The 20,834-nt window shown below is 42.6% G+C and overlaps 1 protein-coding gene across 1 annotated transcript in view; it reads right to left on the bottom strand.

The window, feature by feature from the left end:
• LOC133544965 (phospholipid phosphatase-related protein type 4-like) overlaps nucleotides 1–20,834 on the bottom strand; it is a 91,434-nt gene that overhangs the window by 49,912 nt on the left and 20,688 nt on the right. Inside the window, exon 3 of the mRNA XM_061890223.1 lies at nucleotides 259–388. Within this exon, the coding sequence (XP_061746207.1) occupies nucleotides 259–388 (130 nt within the window). The remainder of the gene's footprint in view (nucleotides 1–258; nucleotides 389–20,834) is intronic.

Raw genomic sequence — 20,834 nt, 5'->3', positions numbered from 1 at the left:
CATGTTAAATGGTGTGACGGACCACATTAAATGGTGTGACAGACCACATTAAATGGTGTGGCAGACCATGTTAAATGGTGTGACGGACCACATTAAATGGTGTGACAGACCACATTTAATGATGTGGTGGACGATGTTAGTTGAGCCACATTAAACTGTGTGGTTAAACTGACATTAAATTGTCAGCTTCTCCTCTATGTGAATATTGAAATAAAATGTCCCAATTCTATTGGCCCTTGCCACCAAACTGATTCTCACCTATGAAGCGAACAGCCCTGCGAATGTAGGAGTTAAAATGGCAGCCGGCTGCGTGGATGTTGGTCTCAATCTGCATGGTAGATGACCTCCTGGAAAGGTAGCAGAATACGATGGCCTCCCCGACCACAATCTGCACAAAAGAAAGAACAATTGAACAACTTTGGAATAATGGCTGAACAGCTGAAAGAACCTGACAATAGAGTTAGGGCCTTATGGTAACTGCTCCATAATTCAGTTTTCTCCGTTTTTGTCACACATCCATATGGTTTTTGAGGCCCTTGAATGCACCAAAACTCACCAATTCTTGCAAACTGACTCTCTAGTGCTCCGTTGCAAATGAGAAGAAACTCACATATCGTCACGAAAATCAGTGGAGACGTCTATTGTGACAGAACACGCATAAAAATCTCAAGAACCCACAATTTGAAAACAAACAGGAAGTCGACCATCTTGGTTTTCGTCGGCCCCAAACAGAGTTGTACTTTAACAAACTTCTACTGTTATTATTCTCCTTCTCCCGGTTTAGACGCCTTTTTGAGGCATTTAACATGCACAAAAACTCCCCAAATTTTTGCAAGGGCTTCAGGCTTGGCAAACACTTTTATGATTTATGATTTTTAAATTGCCTCTCTAGTGCACCCTTTAAAATAAAAATAAAACTATCCCCTCTCACCAGTTTCACGGAGCACCACAAAAATTGCTGGAGACGTCTATCATGATGGGACTCACGTAAAAGTCTCAAGAACCCATACCTAAAAAAAAACTCGAAGTTGGCCATCTTGGTTTACGTCAGCCATTTGTCTGCTAAAAACAGGCGTCGCACTTTAACGAACTCCTCCTCGGGACTTTGACCGATTGAGTCGCGGTTAAACTGAAACTAGTGGTTTTTAGAAATGATCATCTAACAGGACCTCAAGTTAAACCTCCAGTTTAAGTCCAAGCAGGATGGAATCACTCGTCTCAACTAAATGGACAGAAGTGCCTCGGTTTTTGTTTCTTTTTTTACTAGGCTCTTGTAAGGCTATCGCCACTTGAGGCTACCACTCAATAAAAGTAGGCAGTGTAGGCTCATTCCTCTCTTGCGCTTTCGTGTTGATAAAAGCCCACTTCCTGGTCCCCTGGTGTCCTACTCCCACCGGTATCTAGCAGATTAGCAAAATGATGATCCACTGTCTCATAAGCGAGATGGGATATTAGTTAGAAGTCATGATGAGTCAGTATCACTGGTTGGACAGCAGATGGCTCCCTTGCATAACAGTATATTGCAAAAATGTGGGAGTGGGAACAGTTGCATAATGATACTCCAGATGTCTGGTTGACAAAAGGCCTGGTGTGCATAGTGTGTCTAGCAATGGTATCAAACATACTCTGTAAACCAATCAGAGCTCTGTTTGGAACATAAGTTTTTGCAGTGTAAAACCAGGGACTACTAGAAAATGTATCAAAAATCATGAATTTTAGGTTCAAACATACAAAATTAGTTAAAAAGCTAGCATAAAACATCAGCATCTTAACATTAGCATGATGACACAGGATACGTTACCATCCCTCTAAAATAGTGCCAAGTATTAAAATGCCCTATCATTAAGGTGTACACACACAAATTAGCTAAAACACTTGTATTATATTATCATGCTGATATAAGAGACGTTAGCATACTTCTGAAATGGCGGCATGTATCAAAAATCAATGGTTTTTAAGGTACAAACAATATATATATATATATATATATATATATATATATTTCTGGTGGTACGCTCGGGGATGCTTGTCAGGCGGGGGTCGGTGCTATGAGGGGCCGTTAGGGACATTATTATATACACTCCTGAAATGCTCTCACATAAACAATTGAAATGTTTTTCTCTCACACACACTACTGAAACACTCTTATACACACTACTGAAACACTCTTATCCACACTACTGAAATGCTCCCACATAAACAACTGCCCACTGCTCCCCTCACCTCCCAGGTTGTGATCAAGTGGATGGGCCAAATGGCAGAGGACAAATTTCACCCCACCTAGTGTGTGTGTGACAATCATTGGTACTTTAACTTTAACTTGGACTTAAATGCTCTCACATAAACAACTGAAATATTTTTCTCACTCACACACTACTGAAACACTCTTATACACACTCAATGTCTGCCTAACTGCTGACGAGTAGCTTAACCAAGGCAGGAGCTCTACTTCATAATTAGACGGCTTCAGCGGAGAATATAAGAACATTTTCAATGCAACAACGGTCGGCTGCAGCCGTCGATTGCACCTGCATTCCATGACACCTGAGCGGCTATTTTCTCCTCCGGACAGCCAAGCATTATCAAGCGCTCATGGACATCGGGGCAAAAGGAGAAAAAGGTCATTAGACTTCATTTATTTCTGAATTATTGTTTAATCCCACAAAATGTAACACAACATGGAATTGTAGTGAGCTAAGTAGTTAGCCTTGTGTGCCTCCACTACAAAACAAGTTAACTTGTGTTTCCGCGGGTCCTAAGAGTCTGACCTCTATGGCAAACTTGGCATTTCGGAGGAAGCGGAAAAAGTACACTGTCAAATCAGCTAGTAATGTTTGCAGTGTTGTTGCTATGGTAACATGTCGAAATGTGAGTCACGTCTTGGTACGTCAGTAGCTAATCAAATACTAATAATAATGGATTAGATTTATTTGGCGCTTTGCTATAGACTAGATAAGGGGTCCCCAAACTACGGCCCACGGACCAGTTACGGCCCGCCTGTGTCCAAAATCCGGCCAGCGGGAATTTCTTTTTGTTTATTTTTATTTTAAATCTTTCTTTTCAAATCCATTTTTTGGTGTCCCCTGACCGCTCAGGCAAATCATATTGTCTAAAAATGCATTTTCCCGTATGACTTATATTGTCTTAGCTGTTTTCATGTGATCTGATTGTTACATTCTTATTTCAGTGTCACCACACAGCTGCATGACCATTTCAAAAAGGACGGAATAAACAACCTCTGGATCATGTTCTTAGACTAATTCCAAAGCATGATGCAATTATTTGTCATGATATAGTGATGGGCACACAGTGAGAAGTGTGTTCAGTGGCTATACTGGCTCTGTATATACTGTATACTGGTTCTGGGCCACCCTGGGTGGCCAGTCAAGGTTGTTGGAGGTGCCAAATTTGGAGTCACTTCAGTGGCTCTCTATCTGGCCTCATGTTCATGCAGCACATTGCGAAAACATCTATACAATGATCCTAGAATGTTCCCGACATCCGCATCATCACACACACCAAGAAATGCAGATACAGTTTGAGGGTGCTCATTAAGCTCTCGATAAAACCTCTCGATAAAACCTCTCCTAAAGGAAGTTATCAGAGTCTTTTTTTTGCAGCTTCTCAATGCAGTGGAACAATAGTAAAACAACAGAAACATCCTCTTCATTGCCTCTCACTTCAAAAAATAAAGCTTGAATTTGAAAAATTAAGAATATCATACAAACATACTGTCAAGTTCAAACACCGAACTATCTATTAAACAAAGACAAGAATCAAGGAATTATACAGAGACAGGATTCAATTTAGCTCATGAGGAGAGCGCGTCAACCTGCACCCTCGTACGGTGTTGCCCCGACTCTCGGAGGAGGGCGCTCAACACCTCCTCATTTATTTGGTCATTTCCTGATTACATAGCTGCAGCTGCTTCTAAGAGAAGGAACCAGAAACAGCTGCCGTATTGGGTCATAAACAGTTTAAGCAAAAAGGTGCTTGAAGCGGTGTCAGGTTTGCCCCCTCTCTGCTTGTAGATTTTGGGTCCTTCCTGTGGCTGTCCAATAGATCAAAGAAACCGACACCCCCACATTGTATCCCATCGCACACAGTGGAAGTTTACAAGCGGTAGGCCTTTTGCTCGATAAGATCAAAGACAGCATTTATCTTCTCGCAGGGCAACCTGAACTCATCGGAAAACAAGTTACGTGATAACTTACCGTATTTCCTTGAATTGCCACAAGGCATATAGTATGCGCCTGCCTTGAATTACTGTCGGGTCAAACTCGCTTCGCAAAATAATTAGCGCATGCTTAGTATTACTGCTTGGTCAAACTCGTGACGTCATGAGTGACACTCCCCCTGTCATCATTTTCAAAATGGAGTAGGCTGATTTCAATACCTGTAATTTGAAATCGCATAAAGGGAAGAAGATTAAGAGCTATTCAGTAGGATATAACGTCCAAGCTTACATCACAGTCAAATTTTTACTGCATGCCTTTGGTAGGTGCCGGAGTGAGAAGAGGTTTTAAAATAATTAGCGCATGCTTACTTTTACCGCATGCTTTTGGTAAGCGCAGGACTGAGAAGAGGTTTTAAATTAAATAGCGCCCCGGCGGCAATTGAAGGAAATACGGTATATACAGTTGTTCTTACATTTATCTCCTGTTTATCACATAACTTCCCCAGAATCTCCTTATCCCCAATAACTTCTTCTTGCGATTTTCAGTTAATGGTTCATTTCCCGAGGGCCAAGTTATGTTTACACTCAGAGTTCAACGCCATTTTTTACCCCCTCATAGTCACTAGGGTCTGGAAACCGATCAGGAACACCATCCAGGTAAGTATCCTCGTCATCAGATTAATCTTCCTTGTCGTCCGCCAGGAGGTGCATCTGAACAGTTCTATCATCTGCTGGGCTAATCGCTGTGGCTATCAGACGGTTAAGCAGAGAATGCAGATAGGGCATAAAACATCCACACAACGTCAGTATTGCTGAAAACACAGCCATAAATACTAGAATTGATGATACCAATGACTTGTATTTTCCGAACACGTCCAACCACTTATCCCACATAGATCTAGCTATGCCAGAGTGCTCTTTCATTTTACCGTTGAGGGTTCGCATGCCTTACAGCGCTTGGGTCAGGCTACCTTCTGCGTCAGTGTTGTTTGGTATGAACGTCCAACACTGTTCACCAAATATTGCGCACACACCTCCTTTTTCCGCTAACATGTCCAGCACCATACGGTTTTGAAAGGCCATTAGGGAGGTGGCAGCGAGTTGATCAGCGACGGCTTCATGTCCAGCCTGTGTTCAATTTCCTAATCTCTGTAGGTTGTAGTGGATGTAGTTTATTCTGCCAACATTCTTATTAATCGTACACCACCAGCATGTTATTGCATTTCTTTCAGTATATCATTATTCATGTCGCTAGTTTGTAGTTTGAAAACTTGCATTTCTTCTTCTGCTGCTATTTTTGCTGTTTTTTCCGCAAACGCATTTCCTCATGATACTGTGTCCGTACTGTTGGTGTGTGTGCTATTTTAGCTGGTAGCGGTACTGCTTTTAATAAGGTTTTTTAATAGTTCTCCATGTGTTACAGGTTTTCCTGTTGAGGTTACCATTCCTCTATTTTGCCGGTGTTGCACAAATGTGTGCACTGTTGAGAATGCATATTGGCTATCTGTGTATATTGTGACCTTTTGATCTTTCATTAATTTACATGATTCTGTTAGTGAAACTAGTTCTGCAGCTTGCATATGATGTTTAAAATCACAGCATTAATTGTCCTAATAAACGCTAAATCAATATTCCTGATTCAAATGTTATACGGTATGACTTTATGTAATTTGAAGTAACATTTTAAACCAACAAAAAACTGTCCAAACGCAAATTAAGCTATAATTTTACAACTCAGAAGAGATATTCTTCTAATTCTTTATAGTTTTTATTTGCAATTATTATTCAACAATATTCAAAGCAAACAATTGTAATGGTTATAGTCATACTCATGTCCGTGCACCGACTGAGAAATAATGCCAATTACCTAGCACATAATTAAAATGTCATTATTTTACTGATTCTTGCGTCTTGTTTTTTTTTTTTTTTTTCTTGGGTTTTTTAAACTATCATCTGTGTCTGACAGTTACATTGTAGCATTTTGTCATGCCACACTTATCACTTGTGCACTCTGACTTCCTGTTGTGTGTGATAATCTACAAAATAAAAGCATGCATTTATTCTCCTTCGTTTATTACTTGCATTATACTATTAAAAGTCTATAGCTCACTGATAGCTGCTGTGATTGCCATTATCTTATCTTAGCTCAGCTCCCAGATGTATGGTGTACTGCAAATGTCTAAAAAAATATTATCTAACAGCCCTAAATATGTTAGACTACGCTTTAAAGTTGAACAATTTTAAACGTACATGTAATACATTCATTTTCACAAAGCCATTCCAGCTCCCAATGCGCCACACACACATACACACACACAAAGTTGTGTGTGTGCGTGTGTGCACATTCCAAGAGAAAAGGCGAGTAGCACTTGAAGAGCGTTTTTCTTTTTTCCTTTAGCTTATAAAAATGTAACTTATTTTACATCACTTTATCATGCTATACATATTGACTCTTATTATAGTTATTAATCTATCCATCCATCCATCCATCCATCATCTTCCGCTTATCCGAGGTCGGGTCGCGGGGGCAACAGCCTAAGCAGGGAAACCCAGACTTCCCTCTCCCCAGCCACTTCGTCTAGCTCTTCCCAGGGTATCCCGAGGCGTTCCCAGGCCAGCCGGGAGACATAGTCTTCCCAACGTGTCCTGGGTCTTCCCCGTGGCCTCCTACCGGTTGGACGTGCCCTAAACACCTCCCTAGGGAGGCGTTCGGGTGGCATCCTGACCAGATGCCCGAACCACCTCATCTGGCTCCTCTCGATGTGGAGGAGCAGCGGCTTTACTTTGAGTTCCTCCCGGATGGCAGAGCTTCTCACCCTATCTCTAAGGGAGAGCCCCGCCACACGGCGGAGGAAACTCATTTCGGCCGCTTGTACCCGTGATCTTATCCTTTCGGTCATGACCCAAAGCTCATGACCATAGGTGAGGATGGGAACGTAGATTGACCGGTAAATTGAGAGCTTTGCCTTCCGGCTCAGCTCCTTCTTCACCACAACGGATCGGTACAACGTCCGCATTACTGAAGACGCCGCACCGATCCGCCTGTCGATCTCACGATCCACTCTTCCCTCACTCGAGAACAAGACTCCTAGGTACTTGAACTCCTCCACTTTGGGCAGGGTCTCCTCCCCAACCCGGAGATGGCATTCCACCCTTTTCCGGGCGAGAACCATGGACTCGGACTTGGAGGTGCTGATTCTCATTCCGGTCGCTTCACACTCGGCTGCGAACCGATCCAGCGAGAGCTGAAGATCCCGGTCAGATGAAGCCATCAGGACCACATCATCTGCAAAAAGCAGACACCTAATCCTGCGGTTACCAAACCGGAACCCCTCAACGCCTTGACTGCGCCTAGAAATTCTGTCCATAAAAGTTATGAACAGAATCGGTGACAAAGGACAGCCTTGGCGGAGTCCAACCCTCATTGGAAATGTGTTCGACTTACTGCCGGCAATGCGGACCAAGCTCTGGCACTGATCGTACAGGGAGTGGACCGCCACAATAAGACAGTCCGATACCCCATACTCTCTGAGCACTCCCCACAGGACTTCCCGAGGGACACGGTCGAATGCCTTCTCCAAGTCCACAAAACACATGTAGGCTGGTTGGGCAAACTCCCATGCACCCTCAAGAACCCTGCCGAGAGTATAGAGCTGGTCCACAGTTCCACGACCAGGACGAAAACTACACTGTTCCTCCTGAATCCGAGGTTCGACTATCCGACGTAGCCTCCTCTCCAGTACACCTGAATAAACCTTACCGGGAAGGCTGAAGAGTGTGATCCCACGATAGTTGGAACACACCCTCCGGTCCCCCTTCTTAAAGAGAGGAACCACCACCCCGGTCTGCCAATCCAGAGGTACCGCCCGCGATGTCCACGCGATGCTGCAAAGTCTTGTCAACCAAGACAGCCCCACAAAATCCAGAGCCTTAAGGAACTCCGGGTGGATCTCGTCCACCCCTGGGGCCTTGCCACCGAGGAGCTTTTTAACTACCTCAGCAACCTCAGCCTCAGAAATAGGAGAGTCCACCATAGATTCCCCAGGCACTGCTTCCTCATAGGAAGACGTGTTGGTGGGATTGAGGAGGTCTTCGAAGTATTCCTTCCACCTATCCACAACATCCGCAGTTGAGGTCAGCAGAACACCATCCGCACCATACACAGTGTTGATAGTGCACTGCTTCCCCTTCCTGAGGCGGCGGACGGTGGTCCAGAATCGCTTCGAAGCCGTCCGGAAGTCGTTTTCCATGGCTTCCCCGAACTCCTCCCATGTCCGAGTTTTTGCCTCCGCGACCGCTGAAGCTGCACACCGCTTGGCCTGTCGGTACCTGTCCACTGCCTCCGGAGTCCTATGAGCCAAAAGGACCCGATAGGACTCCTTCTTCAGCTTGACGGCATCCCTCACCGCTGATGTCCACCAAGGGGTTTTAGGATTGCCGCCCCGACAGGCACCAACTACCTTGCGGCCACAGCTCCGATCTGCCGCCTCGACAATAGAGGTGCGGAACATGGTCCACTCGGACTCAATGTCCAGCACCTCCCTCGTGACATGTTCAAAGTTCTTCCGGAGGTGGGAATTGAAACTTTGTCTGACAGGAGACTCTGCCAGACGTTCCCAGCAGACCCTCACAATGCGTTTGGGCCTCCCAGGTCTGTCCGGCATCCTCCCCCACCATCGCAGCCAACTCCCCACCAGGTGGTGATCGGTAGAAAGCTCCGCCCCTCTCTTCACCCGAGTGTCCAAAACATAAGGCCGCAAATCCGATGACACAACTACAAAGTCGATCATGGAATTGCGGCCTAGGGTGTCCTGGTGCCAAGTGCACATATGGACACCCTTATGTTTGAACATGGTGTTTGTTATGGACAAACTGTGACGAGCACAAAAGTCCAATAACAAAACACCACTCGGGTTCAGATCCGGGCGGCCATTCTTCCCAATCACGCCTCTCCAGGTTTCACTGTTGTTGCCAACGTGAGCGTTGAAGTCTCCCAGTAGGACAAGGGAATCACCCGGGAGTGTTCCCTTTTTGGGAACACTCGAGGGAGTACTGGAAATAGTTATTAATACAGGTTCTTATTTCTTCAATTATTTTAATTATATATAGATCTCATCGGGTCCCTTATTAAAGCGCTATTTATATATGTATACTGTATAAATATAAATGTATATCTTCAGTCGACATTTTCTTCATATCTTATTTCAATACCTCCTACAATATCTCTAGCGCAAGCATTAATTCATTCCATTTTGCAATAATTATTCCTATTGATTTCTTCATTTATTTTTAAACATTTCTCTCACCTCACCTCCATGGTCTTTTGGAATCTATCACCTACCAGCGTCCTACATTTTATATTTCACCTATTTTTATTTGAACCTCTGGGTTTTTACACAATTTGTACCTGGAAAGATACACACTTAAACAAACAAACAAACAAACAAACAAAAAAAGTCTGCAGTGATCTATCACCAATGGCATACGCTGACAACACGAAAACCATGTTTTTCGACATGCACCTACGTTTGTCACTTTCTCAGCTTTATTCAACCTGCTTTTTCCCTTACAACATATCCTCGATCCATCTCTTCCTTACACTGCAACACAATGTTTCTGTCTATTCTCCTCCCCTGGAAGCCATTCATGTTATAAACGTCCCTTTTTCCATGTTTTCCAATCCATTCTTTTCACATTCCCTCCAAAACCTCTCATACTTGCTCTCTCTCTCTCTCTCTCTCTCTCTCTCTCTCTCTCTCTCTCTCTCTCTCTCTCTCTGTCCACACTACTCAAAATCTGTCCAATGATGTTCTTTCTTATCTCGTCCATTATCTTCCTGTCCCCACTCTGGGACAAAAACACTCCATCACACGTTCCAAACTCTTCAAAATTACGCTCAAATTTACCATCCATTTCTACTATTTTTCTCATTTCCAACAACACATAAATCCAACAGCAAATCAGTCTTATAAAATACAACAAGGTCAACAACAATCCAAAACCATGTAATGTCATATGTCCTTCTTTATTTCTTATTACTCTCTCTAATTGGTATCATCTTTTAACAGTCATCCAGAGTTTTACCTTGATTGTTGTCTTTTTTTTTTTTCCAGGACAGTGTCGTGCCAAATGTCCTTCTTTGCCGCAGTGCGAACATGCAGTAGGGTGTAACTGTTGTTGTCCTCTACCACATCCTCACTTTTGGTTGTAATAGATTGCAATAGACCATTTCAGGTTTGCGTTTTTGTTGGTTTTTTTGGGTCCCTTTTCACATTTTGAGAATTTGGAGAAATCCGTCGTCCCCTACAGAGCCGAACTTATAAGGATTACTTTTGTCTTTGTTGTAAGATAGTGGTTTAATTTCTTATTGTGGTACACATCCCTTCTACTGGAGGTTGTTGTCACCACCTGCTGCCACCTTGTGGTTTGTTTGTTCAGTTTTCCTTTGTTGGTGCAGCAGACCTGGCTCTTACTTTTTGTCTTCCTCCTAGAGTTCCTGTGTTTCCCTGTGGGCGGAGTTATGAGATCTGCACAGCTGTGTTCAATCTACACGACACTAAGCAGCACCTCAACAGCTGGATGGCACTTGGCAATTCCACTCCTCGACTCTCTATGTCCGAAGACTTCTATACTTCCAGAGTTTTTGATGCGAACATTCTTGGCTATTCCCAGTGCCATCCAGCTTAGTGCTGTCTGGTAGGTTGCACGACTTGCAACTCCAACCCAAGTCTAGTTCTATTTGCATATTAGCTTTTGTTCTTTATTCCACGGTGCTCATTTTTTTCTCTCTTTTTTTGCACCGTCACTTTTTGTTATCTCCTCCTGAGTTTTGTAGTGACTACTCTTTCATTAAGTAAAGAACTGTTTTACTCCCCTTCCGTCTGCATCCTTGGGTTTCTCCGTACCGCATTTAAATTGCATTGTGACAGTTGTCACGGCTAATTTTACGGAATTTTAAGTTTTTGCGGACTCCGCCATCCTTCAGATTATTTGCCTTTTCACCTGTTAGATCCTAAGATTTACAGGATTTGTCTATGCGTTGTAACCCTCAGGCACACGCTTTTTCCTTTGTAATTCAAATCGTAATCACTGAACTCTGCTTTCTTCCCTCTTGTCCTCGTTTTCCCGTCAATCCTCAGATCCCAGCCGGATAGAACAAAACCATCTCCTCAATGGGGAGATGGTTGCTGAGGCCACGTTTTGTCTTTTTTCACCCCTCCTGCTGGAATCGTCAGATGTGTGGGAATACGGCTTGAAGGACCAAGAAGATGTCAGGTTCAAACACCGAACTATCTATTAAACAAAGACAAGAAGCAAGAAATTAAACAGAGACAGGATTCAATTAAGTCAAGTCAAGTCAATTTTATTTATATAGCACGTTGACAACAACTTTTAAGTTGAACCAAAGTGCTTTACAGGTGAAAAAAAAGCATAGAGCAACAGAAACAGAAAATAAAAAAAGAACATAAACAAAGAATGAGCTGAACAAAATAGTGCAAAAAGCAATACGGTAAAAGGGGTCGAACAAAAAGTCAAAAATGTGCTATATAAAAATCATAGTAATAAAAAGTGTGACAAATTGAAAAAATTAAACTAAAGCAAAGGGGTGTGGGTGTAGGACTAGAAATGGTGGCCTAGTGGGCAGACTCAGCTCAGGTCAAAGGTCAGCGAGAAGAGATAGGTCTTAAGAAGGGTTTTGAAATCTCCCAGGCTCTGGGCTGACCTAATGTGGGCTGTTCCAGAGCTTAGGGGCAGCAACGGAAAAGGCTCTGTCCCCTCTGGTCTTTGGCCTGGATCTAGGGACCGCCAACAGCAGTTGGTCAGCTGACCTTGGGGCTCAAGACAAGGTATGATGATGCAGAAGCTCGGTCAGGTATTGTGGGGCCAGACCATTTAGGGATTTAAAAACAATTAAAATCAATGCGGTAACGGACAGGGAGCCAGTGGAGTGAGGCCAGGACTGGGGTGATGTGCTCGCGTTTTTTGGTGCCGGTGAGGAGACGGGCAGCTGACTTTTGTACAAGCTGCAAACGGCGGAGTGATCAATACCAACTTACAGTGAATTGTTGTAGTCTAGCCGGTGTGTGATGAAGGCGTGGCTAGCAGTCTCCAGGTCACTCTGGGAGAGATAGGCCTTGGTCTTTGCTAGGGTTCTGAGATGGTAAAAGCTGGTACTAACCACTGAGCTGACCTGTTTGGTGAATTTGAAGGCACTATCGAAGATCACTCTGAGATTTCTCACGGAGGACCGAATGTTTACACCCAGAGGACCTAGAGCACTGACAAACGAGACTAGAGATGTTTCGCCGAAGATGGTGATCTTGGTCTTGCTCTCGTTAAGGTTGAGGAAGTTAGCACCCATCCATACTTTAATGTCCGTCAAACAGTCAAGCAGTTGCTGAAGTGCGACCTGTCCTGTGGCCTTAAGAGGTAAGTAGATCTAAATATCATCGGCATAACAACGGAATGAGACATTGTGCTTGACTAAGATTTCACCTAAAGGAAGTATGTACTGTAGGAAGAATATGGGACCTAGGATTGGGAGGAACACCACAGGTAAGAGGGGCCACCGAGGAAAGAAAGTCTCCTAGCTGCACAGAGAAACTCCGGTCAGTTAGGTAGGACTGAAACCAGCTTAGGGCTACACCTGAGATGCCCACGTACTGCTTCAGTCGTGACAGTAGGATCCTGTGATCCACCGTGTCGAAGGCAGCTGTGAGGTCCAGGAGCATCAGGATGACAGGACTACCAGAGTCAGCGGCCAGAAGCAGATAATTTTGCACTCTCAGGAGTGCCGTTTCAGTGCTGTGAGATGTTTTGAAACCAGTTTGGAATTTCTCGTGGATGTTATTTAAAACTACAAAAGATTGTAACTGAACATACACTACTGTCTCAATGATTTTGGACATAAAGGGTAACTGAGATATGGGTCTGAAGTTAGAAAGAACAGAGGGGTCAAGATTTTTCTTTTTAATTAAAGGCTGCACCACAGCATACTTAAAAGCAGCCGAGGCTGGTGTTAATCAACCATAAAATAGTTGGGCCAACAGAATCAAAGACTTCTTTGAGAAGGCGGGAGGGAAGGCTAGCTGATGGGCAATACGTTGGCCGCACGTGTTTGACTGCGTCCGAGAGGGAGTTGAGAGAGATCGGCTAAAACTGTTCGATAACAGCAAGCTGGGGAAGCGGGGGAGGGGGAGGAAGAGGAGGAGCAGAGGTGTCAGATGGTTTGAGTGCAGAGATTTTGTCAATGAAGAAGTTTAAAAACGTTCAAAGAGGACAGGTGAGGGGACAACAGGTGACGCATCGCGGGGGTGGATGAGAGAATTTAAAACTTTAAAAAGTACTTGGGGTTTATGACATTTACTGGAGATCAAGGTAGGAATATACTTTGTAATTCTAATTTAGCTCATGAGGAGGGCAAGTCGTCATGCACCCTCGTACAGTGTCGCCCTGCCTCATTTATTTGGCCATTTCCTGATTACATAGCTGCAGCTGCTTCTAAGGGGAGGGGCCATAAACAGCTGCTGCATTGGGGCATAACCATTTCAAACAAAAAGGTGCTTGGAGCGGTGTCAGGTTTGCCCCCTCTCTGCTTGTAGATTTCGGGTCCTTCCTGTGGCTGTCCAATAGATCAAAGAAACCGACACCTCCACGTCGCATCCCATCGCACACAGTGGAGGTTTACAAGCGACAGGCTTTTTGCCTGATAAGATCAAAGACAGCGTTTGTCTTCTTGCAGGGCAACCTGAACTCATGGGAAAACAATTTGTATGATATCTTATGTACAATTATTCCGACACATATGTTGTGGATGGAGCAAGAAGTTCTTGTCACCATATTCCATCGTTACCGGAATACACGATCCGTTCATGCGTGCATGAAACCAATGTCACTTCGATCAAATTATTTTACTCAATTATAATCGTGCCTGTCATACCAGTTATTGTGGTTTTTCCATCCATCCATTTTCTACCGCTTATTCCCTTTTGGGGTCGTGGGGGGGGCGCTAGTGCCTATCTCAGCTACAATCGGGCGGAAGGGCGGGGTACACCCTGGACAAGTGGCCACCTCATCGCAGTTATCATGGTTTTTGCTTTTGTAATCATTATTTGAAAAACAACATATAAAAAATTACATACAAAACAAATGTTACTTAAGAATACAGTATTTATTTTGAAACGGTACATCAGCCTTAAATAGCAAATAAATATTTTTTACTACTACATGAAACACGCCGATTCACGGCTTCACGGTGGGAGAGGGGTTAGTGAGTCTGCCTCACAATAGGAAGGTCCTGCAGTCTTGGGTTCAATCCCAGGCTCGGGATATTTCTGTGTGGAGTTTGCATGTTCTCCCCGTGAATGCGTGGGTTCCCTCCGGGTACTCCGGCTTCCAAAGACATGCACCTGGGGATAGGTTGATTGGCAACACTAAATTGGCCCTATTGTGAGAATGTGAGTGTGAATGTTGTCTGTCTATCTGTTTTGGCCCTGCGATGAGGTGGCGACTTGTCCAGGGTGTACCCCGTCTTCCGCCCAATTGTAGCTGAGATAGGCGCCAGCGCCCCCCGCCACCTCAAAAGGAAATAAGCGGTAGATAATGGATGAATGGACATCGATTCACAGTACTGATCATTTAAAAGTCCAGCTTTTGTTACAGAACAGATATTGATTTTTGTTCAAATGCGTTGTTTAAAAAAATAATCAACATTTTTTAAAACGCAACCCACCGCCACCCCAAAAGGAAAAAGCAGTAGAAAATGGATGGATGGATGGATTTTTTAAACTGAAGTATGTGACGAGTCAGTGGCGCCCCCGTGCGTCATTTATTGCGATAACAGAAAAGTAAAAAAGGGTTGAAAATGTGGCGATAATACTCCCTTTTTTAAATGTACATTCTGTTAATTTTTATATTATTGTTCCCTTTTAGTCCTGGGTAAGCTATAGTTTTATACAAAACATTAAAATAACACAGAATATGACGTAGTAGACTTTGTCGTAAAAAGTTCAAGTTCCGAGAGTGACGCAGTGGAGTAGTGTGCTGCAAACTTGGCAAAAAGGATATCTACTGTTTGGAGGAAAACAAAAGGCCATCTAACAGCAATGACTAGAATGGTGCATTTTTCTTTAAATCTATTTCCATAACAAAGATAAATTATATTAAACATTTTCAAATTAAGTGTTTACAAATTATTTTCGTCATCATTTTCAATCATTAAACAATATATTTAAACATCACTAACAAGAACATAAGGAATAACAATTAAAAGTATAAAACACAAATATAATAAACGCATAACATTAAACATTACATGTTGTTTTTTTCTCTGATGTAAAGTTTTTATAATGTCTCTAGGAGGGATAAGCGGTAGGAAATGGATGGATAGATAATAAAATGAAAAACTATTTGGTTTGCGTGACATAACATTGGATTTATGAATATGACCCCGAACGGGACAAGCGGTAGAAAATAGATGGATGGAATATGTAATACTACTAGTAGACAGCAGTTTGACAGTATACTCAAGTTTTTATGACATTTACCCTGTAAGTACAGAACCCCTTTCTTTGAACTCAAATAGTATATTGTAAGTACTAAACAGTACAACAGCAAGCTCAGTCCAGAATAATTGTGAGATTGGACATTCAAGGTTAATTGACTCTTTTTCAATGTGACAAAATAGAGCATTCTAAAGAAACATTCTGGATGAATTTAGACAGAAGGGATTTAAAAGGAAACATTTGTGACATGATTGTAATTTTATTTGGGATAAGAAATGTTTAGTCCAATTTTTTTCAAAATTAATATGAGGTAAGAAGTTTTTCTGGGACACAACCCTTTTTGGTGGACAAGTTCTATTAGAATTAATTGTGTTACTTGTTACATATACTAACTAATACATTTATTTTAGCAATCATTAAGCTTGGAGAAACTTACTCTGTCCGTCCATCCCGTAGAGAAGACTTTAAGAGCTGAAGATGCTGGACTGAAATGCCATTTATCAATCTTTTATAATCAATAGGATTCATGTCAATAATATATTTTTCAACAAATTATTATGTTTAAATGAAAGTCCATTTCTGTCAAAAAAATTGAAAAAGAGGATATATTAGTTTTCTTTTTAAATGTTCTTGTAGACAATATTTTCAGGATATTAAATGGAATGTTTTACCTGATATTGGATAGGCTTCAGCACCCCCCGCGACCTCGAAAGGGACAAGAGGTAGAAATGGATGGATGGACTGTCATTTGCAGTCTTCTTCAGATGGGTCACCCGACCACTTTGACGTGTTGCCCATTAGCTCCTCCCCCATTGACCATCAAGTAGTCTGCCTGGTTGGCCAGGCCTATAAGAAGAGCTGATGGGCAACACATCTCAGCAGTCAGGTGTTCCTTCTGAAGAAGACTGCAGATGACACTCCAAACGGGTAGGTAAAGATTCCCTCCAGTATACGGAAAAGATTGTCTGACTACAAGAACATTTTAAAAGTATATTAATAATACAACTTAAGTAGTCTTTTTTGAGCATAGAAAAAGGATATTTAGTATGTTTCTAAGTGAAATATATTGAATAATCCAAACAATATATTTGTGTGGGGAGAAGTTGTTTGGAAGCCAACTTCCATGAATCCAAAGCATAGGTGTCAAACTCTGGCCCGCGGGCCAAATGAAATTAATTTGGCCCTTGAGGCAATATCAAATTAACATTAGAGCTGGCCCGCCGGTGTTATACAGCGGTGCCGCTGTAACACCGCATTCACCGATTTCCCGCGAGACTCTCGAATTTCAGTTTCCCTCCCGAAAATCTCCCGGTGCAACCATTCTCCCGAATTCCACCCGGACAACAATATTGGGGGTGTGCCTTAAAGGCACTGCCTTTAGCGTCCCCTACAACCTGTCGTCAAGTCTGTTTTTCCTCCTCACAAACAGCGTGCCAGCCCAGTCACGTGATATATGTGGCTTCTACACACATGTAAGTAAATGCAAGGCATACTTAATCAACAGCATACAGGTCAGACTGAGGGTGACCATATAAACAACTTTAACATTGTTACAAATATGCGCCACACTGTGAACCCACACCAAACAAGAATGACCAACACATTTCGGGAGAACATCCACACTGTAACACAACATAAACACAACAGAACAAATACCCAGAACCCCTTGCAGGACTAACTCTTCCGGACCGCTACAATATACACCCCCTCCCCGCTACCAACAAACCCCACCCCCTAGCCCCGCACACCTGAGCCCCGACATTAACTGAGCAGTAAAAAGGCCTGAATGGTTGATTTATTCGTTGTTATTTTATTTTCAAATTTATTAGCCTCTGTTAATACTTACCTCAGAAGGCTGCAAATACAAAAAAGGCATTCAATTTTTTTTTTAATTTGATTTAATATGCCATTGATATTTTTTAATTATTATTGTTATTATTATTTGAAACTCAATTTTGCATGTCACTATAAAGTTATATAAGCCTTGCTTGTTCGATATTCAATGAAAAACTTGTTTGGGTCCTTATTAAAAGGTTAATTTGTTCAACCTCGGCCCGCGGCTTTGTTCAGTTTTAAATTTTGGCCCACTCTGTATTTGAGTTTGACACCTCTGACCTAGAGGTTGTTTATTCTGTCCTTGTTGAAATGGTCACGCAGCTGTGTGGTGACTCTGAAATAAGAATGTAACAATCAAATCACATGAAAACAGCTAAGACAATATAAGTCATATGGGAAAATGCATTTTTAGACAATAGGGTTTGCCTGAGCGGCGAGGGGACACCAAAAAAATGGATTAGAAAAGACAGATTTAATATAATAAAAAAATAAAAAATTCCCGCGGGCCGGATGTTGGACGCTGGCGGGTTGTAGTTTGGGGACCTCTTATCTAGTCGATAGAAAAGCGCTAAATAAATGTAATCTATTATTATTAGTATTTGATTAGCTACTGACCTACCACGACGTAACTTACATTTCGACATGTTACCATAGCAACAACACTGCAAACATTATTGATTTGAAAGTGTACTTTTTCTGCTTCCTCCGAGACAAACGGCAAGTTTGTAATAGATGTCAGACTCTTAGGACCCGCGGAAACACTAGTTGCTAACTTGTTTGTAGTGGAGGCACACAAGGCTAACTGCTTAGCTCACTACAATGCCATGTTGCCTTACATTTTGTTGAATTAAACAATAAATTAGAAATGAATAATGTTTAATTACCTTTCCCTCCTCTTGCCCCAATGTCCATGAGCTGAAACGTTGCACTTGATAACGCTGAGGCGCACACTCGCAACGGAACGTGTGCTCCAGGCTGCTTGGCTGTCGGGAGGAGAAAGTGGCCGCTCAGGTGTCAAGGAATGCAGGTGCAACCAACGGCTGCAGCACAACCGTTTTTGCATTGAAAGTGTTCTTATATTCTCCGCTGAAGCCGTTTAATTATGAAGTAGAGTTCCTGCCTCGGTTAAGCTGCTTGTCGGCATTAAGGCAGACATTTTGTTTACAAACAACTTTGCTTTAAAAAATAAAATAAAAACTTGTCTGAAAAGGAGCGGGCATTATTGATGGCTAGAACCGGAATGCAACCTCTCTTATACACACTAGTGAAATGCTCTCACACAAACAACTGAAATCCTTGCACACCTACTACTGAAATAGTTTTCTCTCACACAGACGTGAAAAGCTCACACACACAGGTTGAATCCATTTATACATACTTGTGAGAAATAATTCCAGGTGTGTGGGTTTGTTTGCGTGCGTGCGTGCCAGTGACCTGCGGTGAGGTTCATGGCTGGTGAGGCACTGACTTCATCACAGTCAGCTCTATAAACATATGAACCCTGTAGAGGCAATATCAAATTAACATTAGAGCTGGCCCGCTGGTAACACCACATTCACCGCTAATACTCATACTTGCCAACCCTCACGATTTTCCCGGGAGACTCCCGAAGTTTAGTGCCCTTTTCGAAAATCTCCCTGGGCAACCATTTTCCCGATTTCCACCCGGACAACAATATTGGTAGCGTGCCTTAAAGGCAATGCCTTTAGCCTCCTGTACAACATGCCATCACGTCCTCTATTCCTCCATATAAACATGCGGCTTTCACACACACATACTTGGTCAACAGCCCTTCAGGTCACACTGAGGTTGGCCGTATAAACAACTTTAACATTGTTACAAATATGTGCCACACTGTGAACCCACACCAAACAAGAATGACAAAACACATTTCGGGAGAACACCCGCACCGTAACACAACATAAACACAACAGAACAAATACCCAGAACCCTTTGCAGCACAAACTCTACAACATACACCCCCCCGCTACCACCAAACCCCGCCCACCTCATTTTTATTTTATTTTTGAATTTATTAGCCTGTCGAAAAAGTTAATGTTGGTATTTACCTCAGAAGGCTGCAAATAGAAAAGAGGCATTAATTTTTTTAGTTAAATTTTTTTTAACATACCACTGATGTTTTTTCGTTTTTTGAAAGTTGATTTTGCACTATTACGTTATATAAGCTCTGCCTGTTCCATGGGAGGAAGCCCGAGTATCCGGAGGGAACCCACGCAGTCACGGGGAGAACATTCAAACTCCACACAGAAAGATCCCGAGCCCGGAATTGAACCCAGGATTACTCAGGACCTTCGTATTGTGAGGCAGATGCACGGACCCCTGTCCCACCATGCTGCCCTATTTAAGCCTTGCTTGTTCAATATTCATTGCAAAACTTGTTTGGGTCCCTATTAAAAGGTTAATTTATTCAACCTTGGCCCGCGGCTTAGTTCAGTTTTAAATTTTGGCCCACTCTGTATTTGAGTTTGACACTCCTGCTGTAGAGTATCCTATTCACCATTTGATTGGCAGCAGTTAACGGGTTATGTTTAAAAGCTCATACCAGCATTCTTCCCTGCTTGGCACTCAGCATCAAGGGTTGGAATTGGGGGTTAAATCACCACAAATGATTCCCGGCCGCTACTGCTCACTGCTCCCCTCATCTCCCAGGGGGTGAACAAGGGGATGGGTCAAATGCAGAGGACAAATTTCACCACACCTAGTGTGTGTGTGTGTGTGTGTGTGTGTGTGTCACAATCTTTGGTACTTTAACTTAATGTAGCAGGTACTGTAGCTAGTATAGTAGAAATTCTCAATATTTGGGCTAATCAGAAGTCTAGATTACGACTCGGAGAGAGTAGAACAGACACAATTAAATACTTTAAATGATACTGGTGTTATTTAAACATGAACAGTGCAACAACTTGTGGACAGACATTAATAGGAATGGTCATTCAATACAAAAGAAAAAAACAGAAAGGAATCTCAACAAACAATTTTGGTTTAGTTCAGGTAATTCATAAAAAGTAATATCAAACGTTCTTCAAGTTTATAGGAGCCATACCAGACTGATCGCAGTCCATATTTGCATTCGCAGTTCATACAGCCACACAGTGTTGTCACTATGACAGGTGTAACCGCGCTCCAGCGGCCGTGTTCATTCATTGTCTTTACTGTAGCATAAAAAATGCAAATGGACTTAAAACGCCACAATACTCAGTCACCATATTTAATTACCCAAAATAAAGATTCGACATAAATATCAATTCAATCGGATCAGAAACATTGGAGGAAACGGGATTAAAACCCGATGGTAA

Source organism: Nerophis ophidion, linkage group LG28 (assembly GCF_033978795.1).
Source record: "Nerophis ophidion isolate RoL-2023_Sa linkage group LG28, RoL_Noph_v1.0, whole genome shotgun sequence".
Classification (NCBI taxonomy): Eukaryota; Metazoa; Chordata; class Actinopteri; order Syngnathiformes; family Syngnathidae; genus Nerophis; species Nerophis ophidion.
The sequence above is the reverse complement of the archived record's forward strand: the minus strand, read 5'-3'. Positions and strand labels throughout refer to the sequence as shown.